The sequence below is a fragment of the Sturnira hondurensis genome, unplaced genomic scaffold (genome assembly GCF_014824575.4).
Source record: "Sturnira hondurensis isolate 20B ecotype Veracruz unplaced genomic scaffold, ASM1482457v3 Scaffold0003090, whole genome shotgun sequence".
NCBI lineage: Eukaryota > Metazoa > Chordata > Mammalia > Chiroptera > Phyllostomidae > Sturnira > Sturnira hondurensis.
This window is the reverse complement of record NW_028075721.1, coordinates 2,099,187-2,121,344: the sequence shown is the minus strand read 5'-3', so window position 1 is coordinate 2,121,344 and position 22,158 is coordinate 2,099,187. Positions and strand designations below refer to the sequence as shown.

The 22,158-nt window shown below is 38.5% G+C and overlaps 1 protein-coding gene across 1 annotated transcript in view; it reads left to right on the top strand.

The window, feature by feature from the left end:
- Positions 1-22,158, top strand: part of LRRC36 (leucine rich repeat containing 36) — a 60,930-nt gene that overhangs the window by 24,354 nt on the left and 14,418 nt on the right. Inside the window, exons 5-8 of the mRNA XM_037041509.1 lie at positions 2,398-2,486; positions 12,828-12,955; positions 14,513-14,564; positions 20,414-20,842. Of these exons, the coding sequence (XP_036897404.1) occupies positions 2,398-2,486; positions 12,828-12,955; positions 14,513-14,564; positions 20,414-20,842 (698 nt within the window). The remainder of the gene's footprint in view (positions 1-2,397; positions 2,487-12,827; positions 12,956-14,512; positions 14,565-20,413; positions 20,843-22,158) is intronic.

Genomic DNA, 22,158 nt, shown 5'->3' with positions numbered 1-22,158 from the left:
GAAGGAAAAAAAATCCAAAGAAGGATAGTATAAGCAGCTTCTGGGACAACTTCAAGAGGTTTAACATTTGCATCATAGGAATACCAGAAGAACAGTAAGAGCAATAAATTGGAAATCTATTTGAAAAAGATGATGAATGAACATTCCCTAATTTGGCAAAGGAAATAGACTTGCAAGTCCACGAAGCACAGAGAGTACCAAACAAAATGGATGCAAAGAGTCCTACTCCAAGCCACATCATAATTAAAATGCCACAGGTTGAAGATAAAGAGAGAATCTTAAAAGCAGCAAGAGAAAAGCAGTTACCTACAGGGGAGTTCCCATAAGACTGTCAGCTGATTTCTCAAAAGAAACTTTGCAGTCTAGAAGGCATTGGTAAGGAATATTCAAAGTCATGAAAAGTGGAGGCTTATAGCCAAGATTGCTGTACTCAGCAAAGCTATCATTTAGAATCGAAGGGCAGATAAAGAGCTTCCCAGACAAGAAAAAATTAAAGGAGTTCATCATCACTAAACCATTATTATATGAAATGTTAAAAGGACTTACTTGAGAAAAAATCAAAACTATGAACCATAAAATGGCAAAATATCTATCTATCTATCTATCAACAATTGAACCTGAAAAACAAAAGATGGGAGGGAGTGTGGGAGAATGGGTAAAGAGGTAAGGGAATTAAGAAGTACAAATAGGGCCCTCGCTGGTGTAGCTCAGTGGATTGAGCGCGGGCCTGCAAACCAGAGTATTGCGGTTCGATTCCCAGTTCAGGGCACATGCCTGGGTTGCAGGCCAGTTCCCAGCAGGGGACACAGGAGAGGCAACCATACCTTGATATTTCTCTCCCTCTCTCCCCCTCTCTCCCCCTCTCTCCTTCCCTTCCCCTCTAAAGATAAATAAATAAAATCTTTAAAAAAAAAGAAGTACAAATAGGTAGTTAGCCATGGGGATGTAAAGTACAGTATATAAGAAAGGGAGTAGTCAAAGAACTTAATGTGCATACCCATGGACATGAACATTGCTGTGGGGACTGCCTGAGGGAGTGGGGGTGTGCTGGGTGGAGAGGGCCAAAGGGGGAAAAATCAGACCAATTGTAATAACATAATAAATATATATATTAAAAAGAGGCTTTATAATTTTTGAAAATTAAAAGTCATTTACAACAATTTAAATAATACAGAAAAGTACAGTGAAAAAAGTCAAAATCACTCCCATATTCTGCTACCTAGAGTTATCTACTAGCAATGTTTAGTATATATTCTTCCAAACTTTTGTGTACCTGTAGATAACATGCAGGTCTATCTTTAGTATTTTCTTCTGAAGATAAAAGTAATGCATGCATAATGTTGAAAATTTGGAAATGTACAGAAAACATATAAGAATAAAATAGTAACTTATAATCCTACTACTCAGAAATAAACACCAATTATGGTAAATATCCTTTTAGTCTTAGGTATGCTATGTGTGTGTCTATATATAATAATATATATAATAGTATATGCTATATAATATAGTAATAAAATTTTAAAATATATTTATTTTATAGTAAATTGCTTTTTTAATAGTATAATATCATAAACTTACTATTTTAATAGTATAATATCATAAACACATCCCCACAACATTAAATATTCTTCCCTTGAATGAGTTTTTTATTTATTTGCTTTTTTATTGCCTTTTCTCTCCACTAGAACATAAGCTCCATGAGAACAATGACCTTGCTTTTCTTGTTTATGCAGTATCCCTAGTGCCTAGAACAGTGTCTGACACATATAAGGTGCTAAGAAATACTTTGTTGAATGGTGAATGAATGAAGTCAATACCTGTTGGCTTGAGATCCTTCTCTTTTCTAGTGACTTTGCCTTTCTGTCCTCTGAATTTGTTATATGTTTAATAATGTAACCCTCAGAGAGCATCCTTAGTTCCTTTTTTTTTTAATTACCTATTTTCAAAGTCAGGTTTATTGAGGTTAATTTATATAGAGTAAAATTCACCCTTCAGTTGAAAGGAATAGAATGTCTCTTAAAAGTTGTTTGTATAACCCTGAGCAGTGTAGCTCAGTTGGTTGGGTGTTGTCCGGCAGAGCTTAAGGTCACTAGTTTGATCCCTGGTCAGGGCACATGCCTGGGTTGCAGGCCTGGTCCCCACTTGGCCTACAGGAGGCAACTGATCAGTGTTTCTCTCCCTCTCTTTCTCCCTCCCTTTTCCTCTCTCTAAAAATAAATTTAAAATCTTAAAAATAAATACAATTAAAATGGCTTTAACCAAAAATTTTGTGAAATTAATATGTTCTAGAGCATTTTAAAATGTAGATCATCATGAATTAGTGTTTTCTAAATAGCGTTTATTGGTGATCTCAGAAACCTTCTTTTGAGTTTTAAAATCAATTATTCTACATGGCAGCTCCAAGGAGAAGACAGTGAAAAACTGTGTGACAGATGAAAGCTGTGCATCAAAAGTCAGTACAAATGTTGATAACAGGATTGAAACTGGTAAGTTTCCTCTCTAATCACAAATAGTTAAAACATTAGTTGTTTCAGCTTTTGTGGTGAAGCTTGGGTAAAATGAAGACAAAATAGTTGAGAAATAACAGATTTGAAGCCAACATAAGACTTACTGGCTGTGTTTTTCCTTTCTCTCACTGCCAGGAGAGCCCTATTTATTGAGCAAGCCTAAGCCAGGACCAGTCAAAGCACAAGCTGTACTCAGAGTTCAATTTCACTTATATCACTTTACATCATTAGTATATCCTGAAAGGTGCATTGCTAGTCTCCCACGGACCCCTTTACATTGCTAAGGTGATTGATACATTAGCCAGAGATTCATGACTCATCTGCCATCAGTGCAGCTCACACTTTGGGCCTTCTGGGCTTCTCCATCTGGAACCTTGCAGCTGTAGAATCTGTTTGTGCTGTATTCCTAGGGAGTGTTACCTTTAAGCATTGTTGGTAACAGTTATGCCACATTGATGCTAGTGCCACAGGCTAGGAGAAAGCTTTCCACTGGAGAAATTGCATGCTGTGGACCCTTATGGATTAACCTGGCACTTGTCAGATGACCTTTTTTACTTGAGAACACTTTCTTCTGTGTGGAGGCCTTCGTCCCTCTGAAGGATCTATTGGATTATATACAAATCCTAAAATCCCAGCAATAAGTTTAGTAGATTGACTGTGTAGTATAGACCTTAATGATTTTCAGTTTATAATATAGTTTTTTATCTTCCTGACTTATCTATGTGGGCATTTATTGACAAGTCATTTTTATAGTATTATATGGTAAAATAAGCCATAGTGAGGTATGATTTTTATTTTCCTTTCTTGGAAGACTCAATGCACATAAATCATGGACCATGCATTTCTTTATTTCATTTTAATTTTTTTAACCCTCACCTGAGGACATGTTTATTGATCTTAGAAAAAGAGGAAGGGGGGAGAGAGAAAGAGAGAGAGATCGATCCATCAATTGATTATCTCCTGTATGTGCCTTGACTGGGGACCGAATCTGCAACCTAGGAATGTACTCTGACCAGGAATCAAACCTGCAACCTTCTGGTGTATGAAACAACACTCCAACCAACTAAGCCACCTAGCCAAGGCATCTTTATTTTATTGTAAATAGCATTTTTAATATTTGAGAATTAATGAAATTATATTATAATAATTTTGGAAAATATTGAAAAGCATGAAGAACAACATTTTAATCACTCATAAATGTTTTCCCTAAAGAGGATACCAGTTAATTTGGTATACAACCTCCCTCTCTTTTCTAGGTACAAGCATTTATATATTCACTTCCAGAAAGACAAAAATACAGTGAAGCATAATTTGCCTTTTTGTGTGAGCTGAATTAAATTTCACTTATGTCATATTACATCATTACCAAAGATTACACAAAGATTCACTCCATGAATTAAGATGCTTTAAAGTACATAATCTCTACTTGGAACAAATGGCTTTACCAGACACAGGGCCCATTTCTAAAGGTTCTAAGAAGCTCCAGCTGTTGCCTGGATTTTTCTTTAATATAAAATTTATTTTGCTATTTTGAAACGTTAAAGAGCTTTGCTTTCCACTGAGAGTTATATTTGAGCTAGATCCCTGGGGAGTTTTGCCTGTAAGTACTGTTGGTAATTCAATATGACTAACGTGTTTATCATGTTAATGGTCCTGCCACAAGCTAGGAGAAAACATTTTGGAGAACAGTTCTCACTAGCTCAGTTCAAAATAGTGCTTTCCCACCAATCATTTAGAATAGGCAGGGAAACTCCACTGTCTTGGATCCTCATCTTACTCTCCTAACCTCTTTCAGAGGTTCCTCTCTTTCCCCACACCCCTGAAATAAGCGTTTCTAGATTATGTCTTTAGACTCTCTTCTTTCTCTACCCCTTGTCCTTAGTGATTTCCTCTGTTTCCATAGCTTGCTTTATTTCCTCCCTATGACTCTTAAATATATTGATCTCAAATATATTCCTCTATTTCCACAGCTTGCTTATTTCCTCCCTATTTCCTCCCTATGACTCTTAAATATATTGGTCTAGCCTTGACAAACTATATCAATCTCTCTACACCAGTCCCCCATTTCTGTTGACTAACTAGTAATATATACTTGAAATCACCACTGGATAACTTTTCAGCCCCTGAAGGTAAACATGTTAAAAAACCAAGTGAACCCCTTTCCTCTAGGGGTTCTAGAGGAACCTAAACAGCATCTAGGACAGGAGTGTCAAACTTATTTTCCCTGGGAGCCACATCAGCTTTTCAGTTGCCTTCGAAGGGCCAAAGGTAATTTTAGGACTGTGTAAATGTAACTACTTATTAAGTAGGGGCAAGGAGCTCAGCACTGCTGCTGAGTAAAACAAGGTGGGAGGCCGGATTCAGCCCACAGGCCTCGTGTTTGCTACCTGGGATCTAGGGTCTCATCAGTTAAGTCTTCAGAATCAGTGTTACTACCACTTTCCTATTAGTCAGGCTCAGAACCTTGAGGGTTGATGTTGCTTTCTCCCCTAAAGCACAGCTGAATGTTCATACTTTGTAGTACAATCCACAATTGACAGTCCTTTCTTTCCCTTTTGTAACAGTCTCTTAACAGGTGTACTTAGTAGCTGTCATTTACTGAGTGTAAATGCTGGGCCAGGCTCTGTGCACTGTCTCATTTAATCCTCACACCAGCATTAAGGGTGATTATAATTATCCTTAATTTAAAAGACGAGGAAACAGCCCTGGCTAGTGTAGCTCAGTGGATTGAGCACGGGCTGGGAACTAAAGGCTCGCAGGTTGGATTCTCTCTCAGTCAGGGCATGTGCCTGGGTTGCAGGCCAGGTCCCAGAAGGGGACACATGAGAGGTAACGACACATTAATGTTTCTCTTTCTCCTTCCCTCCCCTCTCTCTAAAAATAAATAAAATATTTTTAAAAATAAATAAAAGATGAGGAAACTGAGGCTGAAAGAGGTGAAATGACTTGGTCTAGTTACACAGGAAGTGGCAGAGCTAAGGCGCAAACTCTGTTCCATCCATCATCCAAGTCCACTTAACATCACTACATCATGCTGCCGCCCAGTCTCTTCTTCCTTCAGTGTATTTTGCACTTTCCTGTCAGATTAATTTTTCTTAAAACTCAGCTGTGGTACTCATACTTACTTGCCTGCTCCAAAACTTCCGTGGCCCCCACTCACCTGCTAAATTAAGACTCATTAATCTGATATACAAGCCTCCCCTGAAGTCTGGCTGCAGTTTCTCTCTTCGGCCTACCCTGTAACCTTATCTTCTTCTGTTTCTTAACTACAGTGTCCAATGCTTCAATCAAACCAAACCACCCCCTCTTCCTCATGTAGTTCTCCCTCTCTCCCTCTGCTGCCCCTGAACTAATGCTGTCGTTTCTGCTTGGAATGCTCTAATCAAAATCCTACCTTTTCTTTATGACCCAACTCAAATCCATCCTTTTTAGTGAAACTTTAAAATGCTTCAACCAAAAAAAATTTTTTTTCATAAACCCAGATAACTTCTGGTTCATATACTCTGGAAATAGAAAATGACTTTTACTCTGGATATTGTTTTTAGATGCATAAAAATTTTAATGAAGTTACATTTTTTCAGTTACTTGGCCTTTTGGTGTCACATCCAAGATATTGCCAAATCCAGTGTCATGAGGCATTTGCTCTGTTTTCTTATGAGTTTTATAGTTTTAGATCATCCATTTAGGTCTTTGATCCATTCCAAGTTAATTTTTGGGTATGGTGTTAGGTAAGGGTTCAGTTTTATTCTTCTGCATGAGGGCTGGGGCAGGGGCATGTGTGGTTGTCACTGTGCTAAGAGCTAAAATTGACCAGAGTTAACACCAATATACTTTCTAAGCCTTTCTTTGGAAGGTGCAAGCCTTCAATAGGCTTCAGAATCCCCCAAAATTATATTAGAAAGATTCTGCCAGCAAAATTGTTGCCTAGATGAGAGACAGATGTAGAGTGCTTCCTTCTCCACGATATTTTCTTGTCTCCATAGTTTTGCCTTTTCCGGAATGTCATATAGTTGGAATCATACATGTGTAGCCTTTTCAGATTGCTTTTTTTACTTAGCAATATGCATTTACAGTTTTTCTATGTCTTCACAGGTTCTTTTTTAGTGATGAATAATGTTTTATTGTCTAGTTATACCACATTTATTCATTTGCCTCCTGAAGAACATCTTGGTTGCTTTCAAATCTTGGCAGTTATGAAAAAAGCCGTTAAAAACATCCATGTGCAAGTGTTTGTGTGTACATAAGTTTTCAAATCCTTTTATGCAAGTGTTTAGTTTTGTAAGAAACTGCAAACTGTCACCCAATATAACCTGCTTTTTAAAATACATTTTTATATACCGAGTGACTTAAATCAAAGGTTCTAAAATTGGATTCATATTCTCAGAGTTTATGAGAATATTGAGTTTAAGAAACACTGATATAGATGGGCTCATACTATAGAACCTCAGAATGTGCTAGGAGCAGAGGGGAGAAAGATTTTGTGGCAGATATGGAAACAAATTCATCAGCCCTTAAGGAATGGCCTGCAAGGAGCAGAGAGGCATAGGTTGATGGGATTAGTGTGAATGGTGTGAAAAGTGCTAATGAACATAGCAGGTCATGGAGACAGTTGAGTGATGAGGTGGTTTGGGTAGAAGGTATGCATTGTATAGAAAAGGTCAGATTATTGGAGAGTAGTAGATGCTGTACTGAAAATAATTTACATTTATCCTGTAGGTCTACGCATACAGCACACATATACTTTTCAAGTTGAAAGGGGTCCTGCTTATTCTTTTAGCCAGTTTCTTTTGTCTTTAAATGGAATTACATCTAAAAGATCCTGATCTAATAAATATCTTATTTTAAAATAACAAAGAAAAATTTACCACAGTCACCCTCAGTGGCTCATTCCTGAGTCTAGCGGATGTGTCACTGTCTTCTTTATAATTCATTGAAATCCATCCCATGTCAACATGTTCATTCTTGTCTTCTGATTTAACCATGGTGGTGTTTTAATTGAATAAAAATTAGGCTTGGAATAGTGGAGAACTCCCAAAATAGTGGCTTAAACAAGCTAGAAGAAATCCAACACTGGATTTCTCTCATATAGAAATCCGAATGTTGGCAGTCTAGAACTCTTATATGGGGGTTGGGGGACATTCTTAAGAGGTGAATAAAGGCAATCTCTGCCACGATAGAAACGAAAGCAATCCAGGAAACAAGTGTATGTCTACTGGACAACTGTGTTAGAGGCTAGTATATGAGGAAATGAAACAAAAGTGTCGATCTTCAGATACTCTCAGTCCAGAGATTTATCACAACTGATTAGGTACAAGTGAGGCTGAGATTGTTGCAGAAATTAAAAAACAACAACAAAAAAAAACCCACCAAAATATGGGGGAGAGGCAATAGCAGTTTGTACCTAGAAAAAGGTTTCAGGAAAGAGGAGGCATTTAAATTGGGCATTCAAACAGAATTCAGTGGGCAGAGTTGATTATTCAATGCAGTGAGAACAGCAGCAGCAAATACAGGTGTTGACAGGTTAGGAAATTGACTCAGTTTGTGGCTGGAGTGAAAGTGCTTAACTGAAGTCAAGTTGCAAAGCCTCTTTTAGTAACCATTTTTATTTTTTTCTCTTGAAAAATGGTAACGAAGATGTCTTATATGAAAGGCATGATTAACTATATGATTTATAGAGATAACTCAAGCTAGGTTTACTTAGATGGGCAGCATCTACAGGTAGTAGTCCGAGGGGGAGATGAAGACCTGCCTGACATAGGGCAATAATAGCAGTGTGAATGCAAATGGGGAAGTACAGATTGATGAAGTCCTTAAGGAATGAGAAGAAAACCTGGAGATGAAACCTTAAGTATTTTTACCTGCAGTGTTTTGCTAGGGAGTCCAAACTTCAGAAGAGTTGAATTTCTGAATAAAAAAACATATCAGATATTTAAGAGGGAAAAATACACGGTTACTAAGGTTACAGGCAGTCTGTTTATGGTGGGAGAAAAACCACTGATTTCCTCTCATGATTATCATATCTGCAATGGTTATCATATATTAATTTCAAAAGTCAGAGATTAAGTTGTTTTCATTGGGATTAACAAATTAAAGGAAATGGCTCAAGGCTTCATTTATTTTGGAGACTAGTGCTAGACTAGTTCTGCTCTTAAAAATTTGTCTCAGTAGAATCTAGAGTACAAGATGTTTATTAGAGATCAGCACCAAAAAGAAACAAAGGAAGGAAGGTTGAGCAGAGACAGAACTAGAGTGAGGACTGCCTCCCAGAACATCCCATACCAGGCAAATGAGGGGGCCTCATTCAGTTACCTAACATGAATCACCGTGGCCTCAGGAGGTAGTTCTGTAAAGTGGATGCCTTCTCTGAGGCAGACTCTGAAGAGTGACAAGTCCTTCCATGGAAGGGATCTGGGCCGTGCACCTCTGTTTCAACCTCACGAAGATTACAAGGTTTTTGGCCAAAAGTGTGAAGTAGGGCTTCATCCAGCTATGATTACTGGTAGTTGAAGTAGTCAACTGTTGGTTATTTGCACCTGTATCAGCATTATAAAGCCATTTCTCTGTCATTACAAATATCAAACAATTTTCAGTGGTAAAAATATATTGAATTATGGTTCTATCACATTGGTTATGTGCGTGTAAAACCTGGAATAGACAACAATGTCATAGTTACATTTGCTTTTGGAATTAAGTTCTGGATATCTTTTATAGCTGAAAAAAAGAAGAAAGTAAATTGAAGTATAAGCCAAGAAAAAGAGCCAATCTCAGAATGCAAATTGCTGCTTTTTCCTGATTTTCCCCAATTGTGGTAAATGGCACACTTAGATATAATGGAAGAAGAGGCAGTTTTTCTTTTTAGAAGTGAGCCTGTATCTTGGCTATGACACCAAAAGCCTAACAACCAAGGAAAAATAGATGAATTAGACTTCATAAAACTAAAACTTTTATGCTTCAAAGGACACTATCAAGAAAGTAAAAAGACAATTTACAGAATGGGAGAAAATATTCGCAAGTCACATATCTCAAATATGTGAAAAAGGGTCTGGTATCCACTCTATACAAAGAATTTGTACAACTTAATAACAAAAAGACAACCCAATTAGAAAATGGGCAAAGGAATAAATAGCCATTTCTCAAAAGAACATATGCAGCTAGCCAACAAGCACAAGAAAGATGCTCAACATCACTAGCCATCAGGAAATTGCACAGCAAAACCACAAGAGGAGACCATTTACAGCCACTCAGATGGCTAGAATCGAAAGGACAGATGATGAGTGATGGCAAAGATGTGGATGGGAAAGATGTGAAGAAATTGGAACCCTCGTGTATTTTTGGTGGGGAAATAAAATGGTAGAGTATAGTTTCTTTGGAAAACAGTTTTTCAAAAAGTTAAACGTAGAGTTGCCATTTTACCCAGCAACTCCACTCTTAGATATATACCCAAGAGAAATGAAAGTATATGTCCACACAAAGATGTGTGCGAGGAATGAAAGCAGCATTATGGCAAAAAAATCCCATCAACTAATGAATGGACAAACAAAACACAGTTTATCCATATAAGCCATATTATTCAGCCCAAACAGGTGTGAAGTACTGATACATGGTAGAGTACGTGTATCTTGAAACATGTTAAGTGACAGAAGCTGTGCATAAAAGGTCAAATACTGTATTACTTCATTTACATGAGATGTCCAGAATATCAAATCCACTGGATCAGAAAATATATTATTGGTTGACAGGAGCTGGTGGGGAGGAGAGAATTGAGAGTGACAGCTAACTGGTTTTCTTGTGGGGTGATGAATTGAGATAGATAGTAGTGATGGTTGCATAACTTTGTGAATGCACTAAAAATCACTGAATTGCATTCTGTAAAAGGGTGAATTGTGCGATATATGAATTATATCTCAATTAAAATAAAGATTCCCCCTCCTCAAAAAAAAGTGGTTCTATAGAACTTGGTACTTGAGATTTGAGATGAGTCCAAGAACAACTTTCTATCTTGGGGGATTGGGTGGGCAATAATGGCAATTCTAAGATGCAGGTAAGGAGTAGAGGTGAGGACTATCAGCAGAAGTGGGTCTGGAAGGGAAGATAAAGAGTTTGGTTTAGAAAATACTAACTGTTTAGTTGTCTATGAGGCACTCTTTGGTGGGGGGAAGTTCAAGAAACAGGTTTACACATAAAAGGAGAGATCATAGTTAATAGATTTAGATTTAGAGTCATTCAACTTTTGGTGACAGCTGAAACCAAAGAGAAGGTATGATAAAACTCAGCAAAGAGTTTGGACATTGGGGGATTTGCTTGACCCAGGAGGAAGGTTGCAAGACAACCTGTGAATCTGGAGAAGAGCGTTAGTGTAGTAGGAGGAAAACCAAGATGGAGCAATGCCTTGGACACCTGGGAAGCAAGTGTAAGTTGTTCTGTGGGAAAGGGTAAGAGGAACCCTGGACCCCAAGTCATAGCTTAGTAACCATTCTCATTTTTCGCTAACAACCAGGTTAAAATCAGCAATTTCTGTTTCACCTTGATGGGGGTTTTTTCCCCCTGTGTTTTTACTACTATAGGAACAAGAGAACATGAACTTTGAGAGCTTATGTCACTTTGAGAAAAGTAGTTTGGTCAAGTGGAAGAGTGCCCCGTAGACAACTAAACAGTTAGTTTTGTAATCACAAGACGTTTCAGTCCCAGGAGGCAACTCAGAAATTGGGAACATTTTAGAGCCCCACATAGACTGAGGGGATGGATTGTCAAAAGGCTGGCTTTATTCACTCTGTTTTCTCAGTTGTCCTGGTTTCTAGCAGCTTTCTGTTGCCAGGGCCTGCAGATGAGAACTAGCCGGAGAACACACGTTTGCATAAGGCCCAAGTCCTTGAAACTGTCGTAATTCTTACACAGTCCTGCTGTGGACAACACCTGCCTAAGCCAAAAACTTCTGTTTTCACCCACATTCTCCCAGAAAACCCCAAATCCCAGAATTCTACAATAAATCGGCAATTGTCAAGAATGTTCATAGAAGCCCTGGCTGGTGTAGCTCAATGGATTGAGCACCGGCCTGCGAACCACATGGTCACAGTTCGATTCCCAGTCAGGGCACATACCTGGGTTGCAGGCCAGTTCCCAGCAGGGGACTCATGAGAAGCACCCATACATTGATATTTCTCTCCTCTCCTTCCCTTCCCCTCTAAAGACAAATAAATAAATTTAAAAAAAAGAATGTTCATAGAGTTTTGTACAAGTGTTATAATTGAATAGAAATCCTAACTAACTCTTTTTTTTTTTTAAATCCTCACCAAAGGACATACTGATTGATTTTAGAGAAAGGGGAAGGGAGGGAGAAAGAGGAGAAGAGAAACATCGATTGGTTGACTCTCATATGCTCCCTGACCAGCACTGAACCTGAGCTGCATCAGCCAGGGCCTAACTACCTCTTTTAAAATAAGTTTCCAGAGTGGCCAGGAGTAAAATAAAAATTTTGTTTGTTTTTTCTTTTTAATTTTAAAATTGTTTCTCTAATCATAGGTTTAAAAAAAATACTGGGAGACCTAAGCATTTAACATTCTTCTCTATGTAAAGGTCCTGACTAGTCTTTCTCTTTTCTTTTTTTTTTTTTTAAGATTTTATTTATTTATTTATTTATTTTTAGAGGGGAAGGAGAGGGAGAGAAACATCAATGTATGGTTGCCTTTCGTGCATCCCCTGCTGGGAGTTGGCCTGCAGGGAACCAGCCTGCAACCCAGGCATGTGCCCTGACTAGGAATCGAACCCCGATCCTCTGGTTCGCAGGCCCGCGCTCAATCCACTGAGCTACACCAGCCAGGGCTTCTTTCTCTTTTCCAAATGAGGAAATTAAGGCAGAAAGAGGCTGGTTTGAAATGAGGAATCATCAGACTGCTGATGAGAAGCCTGGACATATGTGATGTCAGGAGGCTGTTCCTAGCCATCTCCCTCTGTGGCTGGGGATTGTTGAGTTGGTCTCAAAGTTCCTTGTTTGTTCACTTAGGAAGTGTGCATAACATTTGCCTTCTTCTTAATTTCTATTGAGCACTTCATAACTTATGAAGCCATTTCATACTCATTATCTTATTTTAACCTCACCTCAACCCTAAGAGATAGGCAGGTTAGGTTTTTTCAGCACCATTTTACAAGTGAGGTAAGAGATTGAGAGAGGTTAAGCAATTTACCCAAGTATACATAGTTTCCAAGTAGTGTCACCAGAACTAGCTCTCAATCTTGTGACTTCCTTTTTAGTATCTTTCCATTAGACATGTTGCCTTTGACATCTGGTGAGTGCTCCATTGTATGCCTTTTCTTTCAACACAGACTCAAACAAAGGACTATTTATTCCCTTTCCCAAGCGGGAAATAAAGGATTCCCTCATGAGCACTTCTGCAACCCAGTGCAATGGTATACCAGATCAGAAATTAGACCCTTTTTCTCTGGAGACACAGGTAATGTATGCACTTTCCTGCTGATCTGTCGACTAGTCGGTAATTAATACTAGTAATTCAGCAGACTCTCAATTATTGCTGAAGATCTAATAGGACTTGTTTGATAAGGCATTTTAGACCTTTTAAAAGAAAAAGGCAGGAGAGGATACAGAGGACCTTCTGCATTAATTTCAATCCCCCCTTCCCCCCACTAACCCGTTATCAATGTAGTATATTTGCATGTATAGCTTTAGCACATTTTATGCCAAGTATTTTGGCCCTCACACAGGGATGCAACTGTTAGAATTTTTGGCTGGTTTTTAAATGTTGCCTCTCTATCCAATGTTTCTATCTCCGATTACCTTGCTTTTTACATTTTCTACCTTTGTCTTTTAATTGCCAAATCTTCTATCTCAGGGTTACTTTCCCAAAGCTACCTCTTCATTGAAACAAAAAAAAAAATCAGGTAAAAATGGCATAGTAGCTTTGGACAATGGGGAGGTAGAAATCATACAAGTTGGGGGAAATTTTTAAAAGAAGATTTTAATGAAAAAATTAAATGAAGATACAACCATTATATAAGACTTATTTGTAAGAGTGAATATAATGCAGAATTGACTTCTTTATATTCAACTTATTTTGTCTACATTTTAAAATATATTAGGAGCAATGCAACTGCTGAAAATAGCCAGAAAAAATAAAAAAAAAGAAGCAAAAAACTCTGATTAATCCACAATTTGGGTAGTCAACAGTGACAAGTAAAAAGTTAGTATTTTTTTCAGATTGAGTATATGCCTTTATCTTATAAAAAGACAGAGTAGCATTTACTTGGTTTCTTTGTTTTTAGAAATTCTACTTTGGTGACTTGGAAACTATCTCAGTTACCATTTTTAATGTCTTTGTATTGATTTAAAGGAAATGGTGACAAAAATATTCCAATATACATTTAAAGTTAAATAGCTCTTTTTAGATTAACATACCCAACTTTTTTGAAATTACTTCTTGAGTAAAAGGAAAAAAGAAATTAAATAGTTTGCTGTGTATAGTTTTCATTTAAAAAATAATAAGAGGGATTTCTTTCTCTGCATAACTACCAAAAATATACTAAATATTTTAAGATGAGTTTTGAAAAATCAAACCCTAGCTGGCTGGCTTCCTATTTTGTATCAGTTGTGCCTCAGGTTACTTTTCAGCCCATTAAAGCTCCTAGCAGCTCCTAGCATTGATACTCAGCTTTACCAGAAGGTAAAATAGTAAGGGAGTTCTTAAAAAGAAAAACAAAGGTGGGAAGGGTAGTCCCATCTAACTGCTAAGCTGAGTTATCTAAGCAGGAAAAATATAGTATTTCACTGGTATGTCCGTTACCATCTAAGGATATATTTTTTTTTGTATTTTCAAGGAGTCTCCTTACCTACTCCAAAGCAACTCTGGAAACTGTATTAATAGACTTAAACCTGGACCTTTGCTTGCAGGTCTGTTTCCCCAGTCTGCGAGGATTGACTTGCTCACTAATAGGAAAGTATTCGAATCACAGGTGTGGGAAACTCACCTTCTCCTAAACTTTCAAACTTTTTTTAGATGCAGGAAGTGGCAAGAAGGGAGGTGCCAAGTGATAATCACCAAGAAGATGGTAAATATTTTGTTCACTGGGTATTTTTTGCCACATTAATCAAAGAAATCTAGATGTGATGGGATTTGGGAGAAGGAGATGTCTCAGCCCCAGAGCCCTTTGTGGTCAAGTGACTCTTTCTCGCCTTTGGGAGGGGCTGCCCTCAATGTGCAGCACCTGAAGGCGTTTCTGGTTGATGAATGCATATCATGACTTTCTTTGTTCTTGACTTTTTGTTTTGGTTGACCATTCCTTGTTTCTTTTTCTTATCTGTCCTGCCATCTTTTGGATTTATTATTTTTATTCATCCATTTTTCCCCTCTACTAATTTGTCAATTATGCACTGTTTCTACACATTTAGTATTATTTCCAAAATTACAATATGTGTTCTTATACAATTTAAAAATCAATCAATACCTTAACTTTTGGATAATTCAAATACCTTAAAGTACTTTACTCCTTTTAATCCCTCCTGATTTTTGTATACTGGTATGGACTTTAATTCTCTATATTTTTTAAAACCCATAAGATATTTTTATACAGTCAATGTTCATTTCAATTTATCTACTTTGTTTGCTCTTCATTTCTTTTTTTCATCTCAGATTTCCCTTCTGAGAGCATTTTCTTCTAGCTTATAGTACATTTTATAGAATTTCCTTTAGTCGCGCGGGCCTACGAACCACACGATCGAGGTTCGATTCCCAGTCAGGGCACATGCCTGGGTTGTAGGTCAGTTCCCAGCAGGGTACTCACCAGAGGCAACCATACATTGATATTTCTCTCCTTCTCTCTTTCCCTTCCCCTCTAAAGATAAATAAATAAAATCTAAAAAAAAAAAGAATTTCCTTTAGTTTACTGATGATGAACTCTTCCATTCTTTGTTGTCTGAAAATGCCTCTATTTCATCATTATTGTTAAAGGGTATTTTTGCTGGGTATAAATTTCTAGGTTGGCAGAATATTGAAGGTGTTCCACTGTGTTCTACCTTTTGTAGCTGCTTTCGAGAAGTCAGCCGGAAGTCTGTCACTCCTGCAAGGATAATCTGTCTTTTTTTTCTATGGCTGCTTTTTAAGATTTTCCATTTGTCTTTGATTTTCTGTAGTTTCACTATGTCATGTGGATTTCTTTTTTATCCTGTTCAGTGTTTATTACACTTGAATCTATGGATTATGCCTTGTTATCAATAGTTGTGAAAAATGTTTCTTTTTTTAATTTCTTTTTTATTTATTCTTAGAGAGAGGAAAGGGAGGGAGAAAGAGGGAGAAAAACATCAATTGGTTGCCTCTTGCACATGCCCCCACTGGGGACTGGCCCACAACTGAGGCATGTGCCCTGACCGGGAATCTAACTGGCAACCTTTAACTCTGTGGGACAATGCCCAACCAGTTGAGCTATACCAGTCAGGGCAATTATGGAAAATGTTTCAAATATTGCTTGTGTCCAGTTTTTCTTGTCTTTCTGAGACTCTTGAAAAAATAAATATATGTCAGTGCTTTTCACTTTGCCCTCTTTGTTTCGTATTCATTTATATTATTTCATCTGTTTTTGATGTGGTCTGCATTCTGGATAGTCCCTCTGACACATCTTTAGGTTCACTAACATTCTCGTCAGTTGTGTCTCACCTGATTTCTGCTGCATTCTTAATTTCAATTGCTTTCTTTTTCCATTCTATAAATTTGATTTGGTTCTCTTTTAAATCTGCTGTGTCACTTTCTTTTTTTTATTTTATTTGTTTATCTTTAGAGGGGAAGGGAAGGAGAGAGGGAGAGAAATATCAATGTATGGTTGCCTCTTGTGCGTCTACTGCCAGGAGCTGGCCTGCAACCCAGGCATGTGCCCTGACTGGGAATCGAACCGTGATCCTCTGGTTCGCAGGCCCACACTCAATCCACTGAGCTATACCAGCCAGGCCTGTGTCACTTTCTTATAAGCAGAATATTCCCAGTTTATTTTATATTTCTTTTTTTAATGTATATTTCTTTTTTTTAAATATAGTTTATTGATTATACCATTAGAGTTGTTCTATTCCCCCCTTCATTCCCCTCCACCCGCACACTCCCTCCCCCACCCTTCTCCCCCCTTAGTTTATAACCACGTGTCTCAACTTCTTTAGATTCTATATTTCCCCCACTATTCTCGCCCTCCCCCCTATTTTCTACCTACCATCTATGCTATTTTCTGTGCCTTCTCCCCCCTTCTCCTCCTCCCACCCCCCTGTTTCTAACCCTCCATGTGTTCTTCATTTCTATGGTTCCACTCCTGATCTAGCTGTCCTCTTGGTTTGCTTTTGTTTTAGGTGTGGTTGTTAATAACTGTGAGTTTGCTGTCCTTTCACTGTTCATATTTTTCATCTTCTTTTTCTTATATAAGTCCCTTTAGCATTTCATATAATAAGGGCTTGGTGATGATGAACTCCTTGAACTTGACCTTATCTGAGAAGCACTTTATCTGTCCTTCCATTCTAAATGAAAGTTTTGCTGGATAAAGCAATCTTGGCTGTAGGTCTTTGGATTTCATGACTTGGAATACTTCTTTCCAGCCCCTTCTTGCCTGTAAGGTCTCTTTTGAGAAATCCGCTGACAGTCTGATGGGTACTCCTTTGTAGGTGACTGTCCCCTTATCCCTTGCTGCTTCTAGGATTCTCTCCTTCATTTTGGTCTTGGCTAATGTAATTATGATGTGCCTTGGTGTGTTCCTTCTTGGGTCCAACTTCTTTGGGACTCTCTGAGCTTCCTGGATTTCCTGGAAGTCTATTTCCTTTGCCAGACTGGGGAAGTTCTCCTTTATTATTTGTTCAAATACATTTTCCACTCGTGGCTGTTTCTTTCCCCCTTCTGGTACCCCTATAATCTGGATGTTGGAACGTTTAAAGATGTCCTGGAGGTTCCTAAGCCTCTCTTCATTTTTTTGAATTCTCATTTATTCATTCCTTTCTGGTCGGATGTTTCGTTCTTCCTTCTGGTCCATTCCATTGATTTGAGTCCCAGTTTCCTTTCCATCACTATTGGTTTCCTGTGCATTTCCCTTCATTTCAATTAGTTTAGCCTTCATATGTTCCTCTAATTTGTTACTGTACTCTACCAATTCTGTGAGCATCCTGATACATAGTGTTTTAAATTGGGCTTCTGAGAGCCTGGCAATCTGTTGGTCGCTTAGAGTTATTGGCTCTGGGACTTTGAGTTCTTGCACCATCTTTTGGGCTGTTCGTGCCTGTTAAGTAGCAGGAACGGAGCCTAGGTTTTCACCAGAGCAGGGCAACTCAGTCGCTGGGTTGTGACGTTGTATGTGGCGGCGGGGTCAAAGAGGGACAATGACTTCCCTCCGGCGCCCACCGCCTCGAGCCCCACCAGCACCGCAGCCACCACTGTCACCAGGCCCGTGCATTTCATCCCAACTGCACGTGAGTGTGCCACCGCCGTCAGCCCTCCACCACTGGATTTGCCCCCTGGGGCCTGCGTGGTCCGTCTCACTGCTCGCGAATGTGCGACCTTGGTCAGTCTGCCCCGCACCCCGACTAGGTCCGGGCTGCCTGCGCTCCTATGTCTGTCCTTCCCGACCCTGCTCGGCTGCTGGCTCTGCCTCTCTTACCGTCCCCGTTGAACGGTTCATAGCTGTCGGACTTCCATATAATTCGGTTTTCTGGCCTCTGGGTGTGTCTTAGTTCTCCAAAACTTTTGTTGTATCCAAACTTGGTTGTGGGAGAAGGCACAGTGTTTCCACCTATGCCTCCATCTTGGCAGAAGTCCTCTAATGTATATTTCTTTAAACATAGTAAACATAGCTGTTGTAGAGGCTACATCTGTTTATTCCAATATCTGACGTTTTTGTGAGTCAGTGTTTGTTGTCTGTTTTTCTACTCATTCTCATTTGTGTTGTCTTATTTCCTTTTTTGTTTGTTCATTGGGGCTATTTGCTGGCTATTATATTTAAAAAATTAGATATAGGAATTATTTAAAGTTTTGCCTGAAGGTATCTTTTCCGGATCAGATTTTCATTTCCTTCTACCAGGGGCCCGGGGCACTATTATTTTGGGATCATCTTAATCCAGATTTAAGGCTTGAGGTTTCTTATACCACCCAGATGATGTAAACTTGGATTATTAGCCAGTACAAGGGCTGGTTTAGTTCCAGTTCACCTTTACTCTGAAGGTTATATTCTGTTCACAGTTCTATCTTAATGTGTTTGTGGGGCAGGTGTATGGGATGGTTTGTCTACTCTTCACCATGAATGGACTCTGGACTTGGACTTCTAGCCCTGTTACCCTAAAACTCCTTAGGGTAAAAGTGACTTTAAGTGCTAGACTTAACCTCTATGAGGGGGGACCCCCCCAGGAAACACAATTATCTTCTGGAGGGTGGGCCTGTTGTAGTACAAGCTTTTCCAGATAGGTGAGTGTTCTAGGAACCCATCTGTATCAGTGTACCAGCTGGCAGTGTTGTGAGAGGCTGTGTTGGGCTTCAGTGAACTTTTTTGAAGATTATTTCAATGTGTTTGCACATTTCATGATGGGTAATTTACAGGTGCACCTGCCAACAACACAGTGAGTATTCAGCAGTTTTTGACCAAAAAGAGCATGACTCCTGTGCCCCACCCTCCCTATTCACTAATCTCATCCCAAGTGACTGTTTTGGTTTCCTGGATGAAAAAAGTCCTCAAAGGGAAATGTTTTGCCATTGTGGAAGAGGTGAGCAAAAACCAAGCAGAAGCACCAAAAGACATCAAAATCAACAAGTTCAAAAACTGTTTTGAGCAGTGGAAAAAACATCTTGATTGGTGTAATACATCAAATGGGGAGTGCTTTGAAGGTGACTGAAGTTTGAACATCTAAGAGTAAATAAACAATTTCTTATAAATAAATTCCATTTTGGGGGGTCCCCCTCTCATATGAGTTCTTGCTGTTTCCTAGAATTTGGCCTATAAATTCCTCACCAGCTCTTTTATGCTTTTAAGAATATATATCATCCTACTTTTTAAATATCTTCAACAGGAGGAACAGCCTGAATTATCTGATTTTATTCCTTGTTCTTAGATTCTTTTTGTTATGTAAAGATACTGTTATACAACCTTTCCCTCACTGTATAGGCTAGCCCTGGTAAAACACTGATATTCCTTTAGGTCCTATAGACCTATACTTGGTTCCACTTTTTTTAAGTTAATGTGATTAACTCAGATACAGTATTTTTTTCTTCCCTAAGGAAGCCCTTTAAGCATGTGCAGCTCTGAAAGATGCCCCAAAGAACGCAAAGACTTCTCTGTCTACTGCTCTACTTGCCCCACTCGGGCTTTTTGGGGATGACAGATACAGCTATCTGAGACAAATGATTTATAGCTAGATTAGAAATTTTCACAGGTTCATTCCCTGCAATTGAATTGGCTTAGGATAGTGGTTCTCAGTGTGTGAACCTAGAACCTCCGGGGGTGGGAGTAAGCTTAGCTTTGTTTTGGAAAGTCTATGAAACCACAGACCTACTAACTGTTGTCTATAGACCGAATAAATAAAATCACAACTATTGTCATGTGGGGGTGCATCGGATTTTTTTATATGAAAATATTGTCCAGAAAACTCTGACACTATAGTTTCAGGAGGAAATTCCTAGGGGATTAGGTTGACATGAAATTTATCTCCAGAATGTTATAGATTCTTTACTATTTAGATAATATCTAACATGATTTTTTTGTGTGTGTATTGTTGTTCCATGTAGAAGTCCTTTCATCATTTTATACAATCATTTATCCAAATTATAAACCACCTTCCTGAGAAGTTTTTTTGGTAGACAGAGGTATGTCCAATGTAGAGAGGTGCCCTAACTGTGCCAAGAAGAGTTCTCATTGTATTTTGCTCTTCTTTTTTTTCCCTTGGTGGTGGTTAGAATTCAGACACTACTCGCCTCGCCAGTCCACAGTCCGATCCCCAGAGAAGACGGCTAGAGAAGGGTACCGAATATCTTTTGTGGACAATAAGTCTTCCGGTTCTTCTCCAGAAAAGGACATGATACCGAAACCTGATACGTATCAGCTTACCCATGATGCCTTACTGGGTAAACGTCTAGATGTGGGTGATTCTAGCCAGATTCATCCCTATCAGTTACCATCAGATGTTGGTCTGGAAAGTTATTCTCCAACTCTATCCCTGCATGGAAGTCTTGGTAAAAGGCCTCAGAGAAGCAAGAACTACCGCGAATATAGCATAAAGCCTTCAAATGACATGAAGGCTACCACATCCCATTCCTGTGGAGATTTACTGACCTCTCTGTCCAACCCTGACTCCAACACCGGAAGGCTTTTGAAACTTAGTTCAGGTAATAGCTTCCTGTCAATTTATAGGCCTTATTCATAGGTGTTAAAATGGAAGGTATAACTGGAAATTTTGGAATTAACATTTTTTAAATTGCATTAGCATTACTTAGTTTGTATTTCAGAGTTGCCAACAGTACATGGAACCTCCAGAAATCTTCAGGGTATGAGTTTAACATGATATATTAGAAAAATGTGAGATATGTTATAGAAATATATTGAAGACCTATGAGCTACATATATGTTATTTTTGTGAAATAGCAACCCAGGACATATTTCTAGTAGCATCTAGTCTTCTCTGACCACAGTCACTTCCATTCTGAGTTACTTTTTCAGAAAAAGCTAGTTTCAGGGTAAGTGTTGGAGACACCCTCTTTAGTTATCCATAAATACACTAAACAAAATTTATTGAATACCTATTATATGCCAGATAATGTTCTAGCTCTGCAGATGAAGTAGCAAATAAAAATAAAGTTCCACATATATTTTACCATTGTAAAAAATGTCTTTACTTTCATGGAGCTTCCATTCTAAAGCAGGTAAGACAGATGATGAACACGTTAGCATATAAATGTATTTTAGGTTATTATGAGTGCTGTAAAGAAAAATAAGGGTATAGAGTGTAATAAGGGGGGTGATGTTTTAGGCAGAATAGTCAGGGAGAGTTTCTCTGGTAAGATATAGTAAAAGTAGAGACTTCAGTGAAGTAAGAGTACAAGCCATGTGGATAACTGAAGAACTTTCTAGACAGCGGAAATGGTAAGTGCAAAGTTTCTGAGGCTCAAACATGTTTAGCATGTTCGAGGAACAACAAGGAGGCCAGTAATGGCCGCATCAGAGTGAGTTAGGAGAAGTGGATGGAGGAAGCAAGTAGTCAGACTTTTACTCTGGGTGAGGTAAGAATGGAGGGTTTGTAGTAGCAGAGTGACATGATCTAATTTAAGAATTACTGTAGCTTTTGGGTTGAGAATATAAAATTAGGAGCAATGGCAGAAAACCATTTAAGAAGATATCTAGTAGTAGAAGTAGTGAGTATTGCTTCTGAATATGTTGTGAAGATAACATCCCATGATTTTCTGGACTGAGGATGAAGTGTGAGAGAAAGCAGGTCAAGGATGACTTCAGGTTTTGAGTTTGAATAACTGGAAGAATGGAGCTATCACTTACTAAAATGTAAGAGTGGGACAGATTTTAGGGTAGATATCAAGAATTTTGTCTTAGACATCTTAAATTTGAGGTGCCAATTAAAACTTCCCAGAGATGCCAATTGAATAATTAGACATATTAGTCTTGAGTTCAGGGAATTAAAAATATGGAGGCA